Genomic DNA, 11,064 nt, shown 5'->3' on the forward strand with positions numbered 1-11,064 from the left:
ACTATTGCTAGCGCACGGAAACAAAGATTTGAAGCCCTCATACCCTTCTTTTGAAGGGTCCAGTCTGCTGATTATTGGAGGGATTTTAACTGGAATCACTGTTGATGACTATACTGAAATGAAACAAGCTGAAAGTTTAACAAAACAGTTTTGTTGTAAAGTAAGAATTGTAAACCAATAAAGCTATTTGAAGTAAATTGTGACATGCATGCATTAGGCACAATGAAATAAAAAAATGATTGTAAAGAAAAAAAGAGAACCTCCGAAGTTTGCAAACTTTTACGTTTGCATCACTGTGAAACTTGTGGCCATGACTGTTCTGCCTTTCAGCCCAGAGCCCCGAATTAAGCGAATCCGCCTTTGGAAAATATCCTAAACACGCTGGAGCTTGTGAAACACCTGAGGGAGGAGCCACGCCACGGAGCGCCAAACACAGGAAGGACGCACATTTACACACTGCGCTTATGGGGGAGATAACGTAACAGTGTTTATTAGATTAGGTAACATGAATTAATTTTGTTATAACATAGTATTTCGAATCGGACAATTGCCCACCTGGATAGCCTGGACGCACCGGCGCCCGGTCCGGGGATCGAGGTGGGTCTGTGTCAAAGGAAAACGGAGACACCAGCCGCAGGTTTGTAAGTACCCAAACTTAATACCCTTTTGGTATTTGTTCTGTTGATGATCCAGAGTTCAGTTAGTGCATAAATCACTGTGATCGTTTTTTTTTCATTTACAAAACTCCAGCGCGTAATCCAGTCTGAAGCAAATGAGCCGAGGTTCTAACAGATGCAGCGCGTTGCACAAGTATTCACACCCCATATAAACCTTTTCAGTTTGTTGCGTCACAGCAGCAGACTTTAATGTTTTTTTTTTTTATAGAACATTAACGTGAAAGACAAAAGAAGTGCTGGACTGTGAGATGGAAAGATCTGAAAAGTGTGGCGTGCATATATCTTAAGCACCCTTAACTCTGCTACCCCTAAATAAAACCCAGTGGGACAGGCTGTTTTAGGAAGTCACCTAACAAGAATACAGACCAGCTATGTGTCTCTTAATCCCAGCTGCCCATCCAGAGGACAATTGTAACTCTTGGAAAGCTGCAAAGATCCACAGCTGAGGTTGGAGACTCAGTTGACAGGACATCCCATAGTTTTGTGCACCACAAATCTGGCTTTAAAAAACTGAGGCACTGCTGAAAGAAAGCCATGAAAAGTCCTGTTTGCAGTTAGTCACAAGTCATGGAGGGGTCAAATAACCTGCATGTGTCTTAGAGGGCCAGAGCAGATGAGACGAAGAAGGTGCTGAGGAAAACTAACAATGTACATCACTCTGAACACAGACTCAACACAGTCAAACATGGCGCTGTCGTAATTCTTTCCATAGGTTGATGGGTGGATGGAGCTCTGTACAGGGTATTGTGCCCCTTTTCCAGGAGTGCAACTTTGAGCGGTTTGCTTTGGTACGTTTTACTTCAAAGCTGTAAAATACCTGAGACCAGTGGCAAAAATCCCATTTCATTTTTGGAGGTAGCTATAATAAACGGCAAAATTTCAGGGAGTGATTTCTTATTAAAAGTAATAAGAATAGTTATAGCATTATTCTTTATTAGTCCATATTTTACCTGTATACAGGTTTTTCTACCTGTTCAACCACAATTACAATTAGTAGTTGACAACAAGTAATGTCAACAATGGTATTATGTGGAAGGTAGCAATGGTCCACCGTGATGATTACATCTAACTTTTATTTACATGTTTCTCTATCTAACACTATAGTCTATAATAATAATAACAGTGCATCTTTTTCATCACCTTTACAATTGTGCACTTGGTGTTTATGTATCACATAAAATCAAGTTTGTGGCTGTAATGTGACAAAAGGTGAAAAAGTGAGAATGGGACGATAGTTTTGCAACATACTGTAGAAAGTTAGATTAGTTAGTTTATGTGACTGATTATTATAGCTGCTCGATATATTTTTTGGTGTCTTGGAAAGACTTTCCCTGCACTTGCGGCTGAAACATGTTTAGTGGTCAAGATGCCGAAGCTCACAAAGAGTGGGTGGGGTAATTGTGATGAAAAAAGAGAAAGTCAGGTAAACGGTGATTAACCATGATCTATATCAGCATCATTAGATTCAGAAATAATATTGCAACTGTATGTTTCCCAGGTATTGTGCAACAATGCTGACGATTTATATGGCCTGTAACTCATGTTCTGACACGTTGACACCAACCGAAACCATCCATCTGATCCACAAAACATCAGGCTTAACAGGTTAAATGAAGGACTAAGGTATTAGTATATCACACGTTCTATTCAAAACGGCCCACAAATATCCAACAAATAAATCCATAAATATAAAGAATGCCAAATCTTATCTGGTCAAACAGGAATAACTCAACCCTGCTATCTGATTTTCTTCTTACACAGTGGAATTGTTTTTTTTTTGTGAGAGATAATTGAAATAACACGGTATTTAGTCTCAGATCATTTCGAAAGCACATTTGTCCAAACAGCCACTCAGTAGCTTCGGCCAATGATCATGATGGAAGCTTTGCACATTTTGCAGAGAGTGAGAAAAGAAGAATCCCCCAACCAAATAAAGCCATTTAAATGGAATTAGTGAGCAGGAAGGGCAGATAATTTGTGTATTTATTTTCCTTTCTACATCCAGCCTGCTATGGAAAACTGTAAAGCCATATAACACAACCCTGCTGTGATCTGCATTTAAAACGCTATTTCATTCAGTTGCTCTTCCTTTTTAATCATACTTGTATTTACATAGATTTAAAGATGACAAAAGCATAAAAAACTTATTTATACTATGTAAAGTTAAGGTGAGCTCTGACTCTTCTAGTTCAAAGGTCAGTACAGGCAGCCCTTCGTATGACACAGGACAGATGAAGTAGTTCTCAGTTAGAAAAAGGTTGGTGACCCCTGCTCTAGAGTATCTGTGGCATTTCCATCTGAAAAACTCACACGCATAGAAAAGGCAATTACAAGAATTTTATTGATACAATACTTTAAGACTTTGGCGCTCAGACCTCGGCAGCAAAAATTCACGCTGAATTATACTTTAATATGCATTAGCAGGTGTATGAGAACAGAGATGTTTCCCCCCAGGCCTGAAACTGGTGGTGGAGTGGAGATACATAAAGTTTGTTCAGTCCATATGCTGAATTGTTGGAGCTAGATGTCCAACTTGATAAACACAGGTTTGCATGAACTGTCCATGATGAGCAAGCATGAAGCGACTGTGGAGAGGAAAACTCCCCTTTGGGAAGAAACCTCTGGCAGAACCAGGCTCAACATGGCGGTCTTCTGCTGGACCGTATTAAGGAGTGACTGGGAATTCCGTAAGAGTCCGGGAGCAATTACACTCTGATAGGGACAAGGTTGTGGAAGCACCGTAGGAAAGACAGGCGGAGCTTGCTACGATGGTGGAGAAGAGGATGGAGGTGGGTTGAAGCCAGTCATCAGAGTCCAAACCAGATGTGGCACGCCACTGCTTGCTCGCTGAGCAGAAGGCCGAGACGAGGATGTGGAGTTCTTTTGAGATGAACCCAGGATGCTGATTGGCTTTGAGGAGAACCAGTTCAAAGCTGATAGGCTTGCGACGAAGGCGGTCGAGTCACTGATTGGATGGAAGGTGGGCAATAGAGTTTCTTCAGACTGAAATCCCGCTTAAGCTCCACTTGAGAGTTCGCTGAAGGATGCAGCAGACCTGGTTTGGAAAAGCTCAGTTTTCTGGAGCAGACTGAAGGCGCCATGCGATGGCTCAACATTTTGTTAATATTTTTCCAGCCTTTTATCTGGTCTTCCTGGGTGTTGGATATTAAATTTGTTGTCCAAACACCCGCCACATAGCTAGATTTGGACTTCCCATGTCAGTGGTGATGATTACCACAAAAAGTCCTATGAAAGCTGCTCTATAAATTATTTCTAGGATATATGGCTTTTAACATGCCCCATCAGTGGGATTGCCGCTGAAGTGGTAAACCACCACTTTCTTCCATCTTTCTTCCTGCTGACATAAAAACACACGCATGTGCTGCTGCTCTCTTCTATGTCCAGGTAATGTCTCATCCAAAAAGCTTCCCCGTTCCTGGGTGCAGCTCCATGCTTAGGGTAATTGCCATTTCATCCAGAGTCAAGACACCAGGTTCCAGCTTAATGTGTTGCAGTCTTCTTCGCTGGTTCTGATGTCATGGAAAGAAAGACTTGAGTCCTGAAGAAACATATAGCCTGTTGAGCACGCTGAAAAACACATTCTTTCTTTTATGTGTATTTGCTCCATCTAATATCTCTATTATTCTTTTTGCCAATGACCTTCATCTGATCTTTGGTTAAACAAATATATGACCCAATTTATTTTCCATAGTCAAAACTTTCTTTCATAGGACAGGATACATTTTTACATTAAGTTCTCCTTCTGTCTTTTTTTTATGTGATGTGTTTGGCTTTCTAATTCTTCCGTCAGTATAATAAAATGCCTTTTCTAATAAAATGTTTGGTTATTTGTTTTTGCTCAACTGACACATGCCTATGTTATCACCTAGCATGGTTTTAATCAGAAACTGTTTTATTTAACTGAAAATGTTAATGAATTACTAATACACAATATGCACAATCAACTGAGTTATACATACATGTAGTACTCTGTTCAAATGAAAATAAAACAATGAAATTAATTATGTCTTCCACATAAATCCTGAAAGCAGTGATATTCATGCTTGGTTGAACGATGTAGAATTAAAGGTAAGCTGGAACAGGACAGAGCTGGAGGACATGGTCTATCATTCCTACGTTAGCATGCAGAGAACAACAGAAAGAGCTTTAAAACCGCTAATATTACTCCTGTTGGGTTTGCTTTACGTGCAAAACATTACTATAAACCATTGTAGATTATATATTGATCAGTGGATTGCATAAATACCAATTTTTTTTATCAAACATGATCTGCAACCCCAATGTATTGTACAATATGTGGGGAATAATGTTTCCACTCTAATATTCAGAACACAGATCAATGTCCGCTCCTAAAAATAGACTTTAATAAAATGTAGTCAGTGTAGTAACCAGAGCACATTACTGTTCAATAGTTGCGAGGGGAAAGGAGAAATGAGTTGTTTTTTGCTTTCTGGGCCACCAGCTGCCGCTGAAACTGACTGACAGCGCTGAGAGGTTTTGAACCTTCGAGGGCTCCATGAACCACGTGACCCGGTGTTGGCGAGTGCAAAGTCTGCTGTTACTCTGTCTTTATACAGCGCTGGTTCTAACCGTTCCAGCACGGTACCGCCCCCACCAGCAGACAGTATTGCGCCTGGATATTTCTGTATCTGCAAACTGTAAGATTTCACTAAAAAAGTGCCACATTTTCCTATATTTTGTTCTTTTTTTCTTGTCGGACGTATGGCAGTTTGAAATCTAAAAGTAGATGTTTGTCTTTATCTTTTTCCAATCAAAATAGAAGTTTAGCACAATCTTGGGACATGTAATGCCAACTATAATGTAGTTTGAATATCAGCCCCACACATCAAATAATGAGGGCACCTCAAAGGACTTGCTATGGGCAAAGTCATTTATTTGACTGAATAAAGGTAGCTCTACTGAGGAGAATATGCAACTGCTGGGTTTTGACTTTGAGTTCATTTGTGAGGTTAGTTAAAAAATGATGGACAGATTTGCTAGAAGGGTTTGCAGCAAAGTTCAGCACATCAGCTGGTTGGCATATGAATTACAAATGCAAAAAAAAAAAGGGTTCTATAAAAAGGTGATCAGGTGACATTTCTTCTACTACTGTAGCATCTTTGAACACACATTGAAAAATAAATCTTGCTATTTCAATGTCTCCAGCTTGAATTCCTGACGGCTCCGGAACAAACAAAAACAACCTCCTCCTTGCTGGAGCTCCTCCACGTGAGACCAGGGGTAGCGTGACTGTCCACCCCCGACCAGCATGCTGTCATCCCATCACTCAGAAGTATGTAACAGGTTAGTGTGCTGCGCTGCTCAGTATTTGCTGTGAGCTTCTGTCTGTAAATACGTTCCCTAAGCTGCCCAAAGTAACAAAGGAGGTTTCTCTGAAGCAAAAACACAAACTAAAGGCAAAAAGAAGGAATACACAACTCATCCCCTCATTAAAGGTTACTAATTTAGTGCAAAAATAATCATACTATTCAACTTTTCAGAGTTTATTTTTTTGAAATGCCAAACTTCAATGTATTTTGTTAGGATTTTATGTCATGGACCAACACAAAGGAGTAGATAAGTGTGAGTTGGAAAGAAAATAATAAATAGTTGCTGGTGAAGATTCTCAGTCATCCAGGTCATGGTCATTCCAAAAAAAGTAAAAAACAAAGCAACTGGACTTGTTTTTTGTAGTTGAAGACGTTTCGCTTCCTCTCCAGGAAGCTTTCTCAATTCAAAAAGTCAGGAGTAATGTGGAGTACCAAGCTATATACCACTGCCCAAACAAAGAACCTTGTAATGGCTTAGATACCATGCAAATTCAACCGAAACAGGACCACCCCTTAGTAATGGGCGGTCGTTAAAGACATTTAGCCAGCAGATTGAACCGAAACTGGTCCACTCCAATAACTCTAACGACTCCTAGTTACAGAGGAGTGGACCAGTTGCTTTGTTTTTTTTTGCTACTTTTTAAAAAGTTGAAATGTTTTTGAACTGCAGCTGTTTATGTTTGGCCACAGAGGTTTGTTAGAGAACACAGCAGACAGGTCAGGAAGAAAGTTGTGCAGAAGTGTAAAGCAGGGTTTGGCTACATCAAAATATCCCAAGCTTTCAACGTCTCACAGATCCCATCATCTGGATTAAAGAAATAAAACTATGGGGCAACCGCAAACCTAACAACCTGCCATTGATCACCTAAACTGGATGGCTCAGCAAGGAGAGTATTAATCTGAGAAGCACCTAAGAGGCCTGTGGTATCTCTGGAGGAGCTGCAGAGAATAACATCTCAGGTGGGAAAATCTGTGTGTTGGAAAACTATTAGTCGTCCACTCCTCAAATTTGGCCTTTATGAGAGAGTGGCAAGAAAAAAAAGCCATCATTTAAAGAAAACGGCCCCATTTTTCAGTTTGCCACAAGCCTTACAATGAAAGCAGCAAACATGTAGGAAAGGGTGCTCTGGCCAGATTAGTCCAAAATTGAGCTTTTTGTTCTGCATCCAAAAAATACAGAGTGTGGCCGAAAACTTAACATGAAAGGAAATACATGAACAAACAGTATACTGCATGAATTTGTTTTGTTTGCCGTTTTACCTTTGTAACCTCAATAATATCTCATTTTAGTTTTCAAAACTGAGAATTTTAATCACATACAATCACATTTGGCTCGATTGTGACAATTGATGAAGGGGTACACTTTCTAGTGTGAAGATTTAAATGTGTTAAACTTCGCTTGAGCTGCACAGGTACCTGATAAATATCTAATAGTAATCTGTATGTGGCCGTGTGTGTGTGTGTGTGTGTGTGTGTGTGCAGTCTAAGCCCACTTGGCCATTGCTGCCTGTAAAGTGGTGTCATGTGCATGGCTGAATTGGAAACGTATGCTTGCCTGTCTTTGTTAAGGGGAAAGGAGGAAGGGTTAAGGAGGGGATGAGGGAAGGAAATGTTCTTGGGCGATTAAGGGAGAAAATGCGGTCTTGTATTCTTCAGGATTGAGCTCTGAAACCAAACATTGGAGAATCAAGCTTCCTGTTGACCTCCCTGTAACATATTCCCCTAGTCCCTTTAAGGCTCAGTGATAGGCCTACTTGCCGTTATGTTTCTGAATATTCCTATTGATCCTGGCTCTTCTGTAAGTCTTGCCACAGCTCTCCAGATTTCTGGGTATTCATTCATTTGTGGTTTTATTCCTGTATTAACACATTGTCTTTCTTTTCTAGATTCAGGGTGCAGAAATGTCGTTGTGCCGTAAGAAAGCGAGGACACTCTGCATGATTGTGATGATCAACATCTTCATCTGTGCTCTGGCGGGCATGTCATGGAAACTTGGCCACAACAAAGGTAATCCGAAGAGGGTTCGGCTTCCATTCAAGAGGTTCTGGAGCCGACCGATAATGAGTGAATCCTTCTGGAACAAGGAGCAGCAGCGCCTGGATGTGATTAACAACCCGCTTATCAACTTGGACCTCTCCGGCGACTCTCCCATTGCGCTGCCGGACTGGCTTAATGATACTGGACCTCTTGACCCGTGCGAAGTGGATCACAGGGTCCCAAGGCAAATCTTGGACTATAACACCCTACCAAAGCAGTTCCAGGACTTTCTCCTACACATGCGCTGCAGGGCGTACCCGATGCGGATAAATCAGCCCCACATCTGCAATGAAAAACCCTTCCTCCTGCTGGTGGTCAAGTCGCTGATGCCGCATTTTGACCGGCGGCAGGCCATTCGCCAGACATGGGGCCGCGCTGGCCTGTTAGCCAGTCGGACTGTGGCGACAGTGTTCCTGCTAGGCAACTCTTCATCTGTGGACAACTACCCAGATCTGCAGGACATGCTCAACCACGAGGCGAAGCTTCACAAAGACCTGCTGCAATGGGACTACAGGGACACGTTCTTCAACCTCACCCTTAAAGAGGTCCTTTTCCTAGAGTGGTTCAGCGTGCACTGCCCTCAAGCTCAGTATGTTCTAAAGGGTGACGATGATGTCTTTGTCAATACCCTACGGATTGTGGACTTCCTGAAAGGCTTGTCTGAGGACAAGGCCAAAGATTTGTTCATAGGTGATGTTATAAGAAATGCAGGTCCGCACAGAAACAAGAAGCTGAAGTATTTTGTCCCTGAGAGTGTGTTTGTGGGGCAGTACCCGCCCTATGCTGGTGGTGGAGGATATCTGTTCTCTGGGGATTTAGCAATACGTCTTTACAACATTTCCAAGCAGGTGGTCATGTATCCCATTGATGACGTCTACACAGGAATGTGTCTGAAGAAGCTGGGCCTGGTCCCTGACAAGCATGCAGGCTTCCGGACGTTTGGTATTGAAGAGAAGTACAGGGGCCGGCCATGCACCTACAGAAGCCTGATGCTGGTTCACAGCCTAGCACCGCAGGAGATGCTGAAGATCTGGCCGTGGATAGTCAACCCTGAGCTGGACTGCCAATGACCCGTTTAAACTGATTTGAAAGATTTCAGACAATCTGCTTTGCATCTGATTTAGTATTTTAAATCGATCATAGTAATTTATTGCTTTAAAGAGGAGGTGTGGTGGTGGTGCAGGGGCACTGTGTGCAATCAATGTGCAGAGGCCTCAGTACACAACGCGGCTGTTCTAGGTTTGACCTCCAGCCTGTAGACTATTGTTGCATGTCTCCCCCTATTTCCTATCAGCGCACTTTCAAATAAAGGCCACAAGTGCCACAAAGAAGAGGAGTATTTCACCAAAGCACAAGAATTACAATCACTCCCAGTCAGACGAATCAGGTTATTAAAATGATAAATCTCAATTGGCATGTGCAGTAAATCTAATTGTATATTGTGTGTATTTATTTGGAATGTCCTAAACGACTACTGTCATTTTTTTTAGTGGAGATGTAGTGAAGCATTAAAAGGTAAAAAAAAAATCTGAAACTGTTTAAAGAAGGAAATAGTATTTTATTATGATGTAATATTTTACTTGTTATTAAAAATAAAGGTTTTAAATAAACTCCCTCTTCTTTGTTGTGGAATAAAGACATCCATCCATGCCGGGTCGCGGGAGTAGCGCAGTTCCCTCCTACAGTGGTTGGGGCAAAAAATAAATAAAATAAAAAAATAAATAAACCCAGAAGGAACAACATTTCTAAATACTTGGGCGACACCTGCTGGACGCCGGTGGTACCGGCAGTAGGTAAAGGAAGTCAAATCATCTACTTGATGAGATCCACCTGGACGGACAGCAGCGACCAAAAATAGAAAAAAAAAATAGTTTGAAGTGGAGAGGTTCTCTTTGACTGCGTTATGTTTTTCACAGTCGTATAAAAAGCTGAAGAACAAAGGTATAGGTAGTAAAATGCCTAAAAGGAGAAGCTTGAACTCTCCAAGCACGCTGCTGGTGTTTCTGCTGACGTTTGGAAAACTTTGTGACGCACAGGTTGGTTAAAGAAACGTCCTGAAAGCAGCTGGTTCTGTGTTCTCTGTATTCACACGAGTGTTTGTTCTCCGCAGGGGAACACAGAAAGAGTAAACAGGCCTCCAGGTGAGATTATCACTAATTTTTATTTTCTTTACTGTAAGTTCTTGTGAATTTAACATTTTTGTAGTAGGCTGAATATTAAAATGAAGTGTATGATTACCTGGTGTGATAAACAACATTGCTTTAAAAACCTTCCTGTGATATTAAAAGCAATTTTTAGGGCTTCGGCATTCTGAAAATCTCATCAAAATGTTAATTTCTATAAAAACCTGACAGATGGTGTAAAACCAAAGATATCCTAAAATTATCTAAATTCTTGAAAAGGTAAATTTTTGCTTCAATCCTTTTGCCTAAATTTAAAAGTTCTGACATCACAACTTTAAAAGTTCTGACATCACAACTACTACTGTAAGCTCTGAGGTCTTGAATCCTCTCCATCTTCAACAAGAGTCAAATATATAAAACTGACGATATAGAACAGGGGTCGATAAGCTCCTAGGGCCACAAGTGGCTCTTTAGGCCTACCACAATGTCCCCTCAACAATTTTGGTTAAAAATGAAAAGTAACCAACTAATGAAAGGGGGGGGGGGGAAACAAACAATGCAGGTTTGAGCTGGTTTTTCAAGGAATAATTTAACTGCCACAACAAAATGATACTAATTATACCATTCATTGGATTGTAAACTGTGCTTTTTTATTATTGTTTATTTACCTAATTTCCCACAAATAACATCACATACAAGAAAATGCATCCTTCTTCAAAAGTTTGATTTTTTTTATCAAATGAAGATTCTTTGAAAAATGTCAACACATTTTCCGTAGTAGATTTGTCAAAACTACACAGTAAATTTGTCTGTGTAAAATTTCCTCAAACTGAAGAAAACTGACTCAGAAACAGATAACATTTGGTCCCTCTCAAA

The 11,064-nt window shown here is 40.8% G+C and overlaps 1 protein-coding gene across 5 annotated transcripts; it reads left to right on the forward strand.

The window, feature by feature from the left end:
- The first annotated feature begins 452 nt into the window (after nt 1-452).
- b3gnt2a (UDP-GlcNAc:betaGal beta-1,3-N-acetylglucosaminyltransferase 2a) lies at nt 453-9,555 on the forward strand. Of its 5 annotated transcripts, XM_021320148.2 has the most exons (5): nt 453-637; nt 1,390-1,465; nt 5,161-5,356; nt 5,865-5,991; nt 7,915-9,555. In XM_021320148.2, the coding sequence occupies exons 4-5, from the start codon at nt 5,968-5,970 to the stop codon at nt 9,133-9,135; spliced, it is 1,245 nt and encodes a 414-aa protein (XP_021175823.2). In that variant the 5' UTR covers nt 453-637; nt 1,390-1,465; nt 5,161-5,356; nt 5,865-5,967; the 3' UTR covers nt 9,136-9,555. The 5 variants fall into 5 exon arrangements, with proteins under 5 accessions (XP_021175823.2, XP_021175826.2, XP_021175824.2 ...); XM_021320151.2 differs by lacking the exon at nt 1,390-1,465 and having other exon boundaries at nt 453-641; XM_021320149.2 differs by lacking the exon at nt 1,390-1,465.
- The last annotated feature ends 1,509 nt before the right edge of the window (nt 9,556-11,064 follow it).

Source organism: Fundulus heteroclitus, chromosome 5, assembly GCF_011125445.2.
Source record: "Fundulus heteroclitus isolate FHET01 chromosome 5, MU-UCD_Fhet_4.1, whole genome shotgun sequence".
NCBI lineage: Eukaryota > Metazoa > Chordata > Actinopteri > Cyprinodontiformes > Fundulidae > Fundulus > Fundulus heteroclitus.

Bases quoted from the DNA above. Each gene is read 5' to 3' on its own strand.
- b3gnt2a (XM_012869774.3), top strand. From the start codon at position 7,791: ATGTTTCTGAATATTCCTATTGATCCTGGCTCTTCT. The intron at 7,827-7,914 runs GTAAGTCTTGCC...TTTCTTTTCTAG, and splicing joins CTATTGATCCTGGCTCTTCT to ATTCAGGGTGCAGAAATGTC.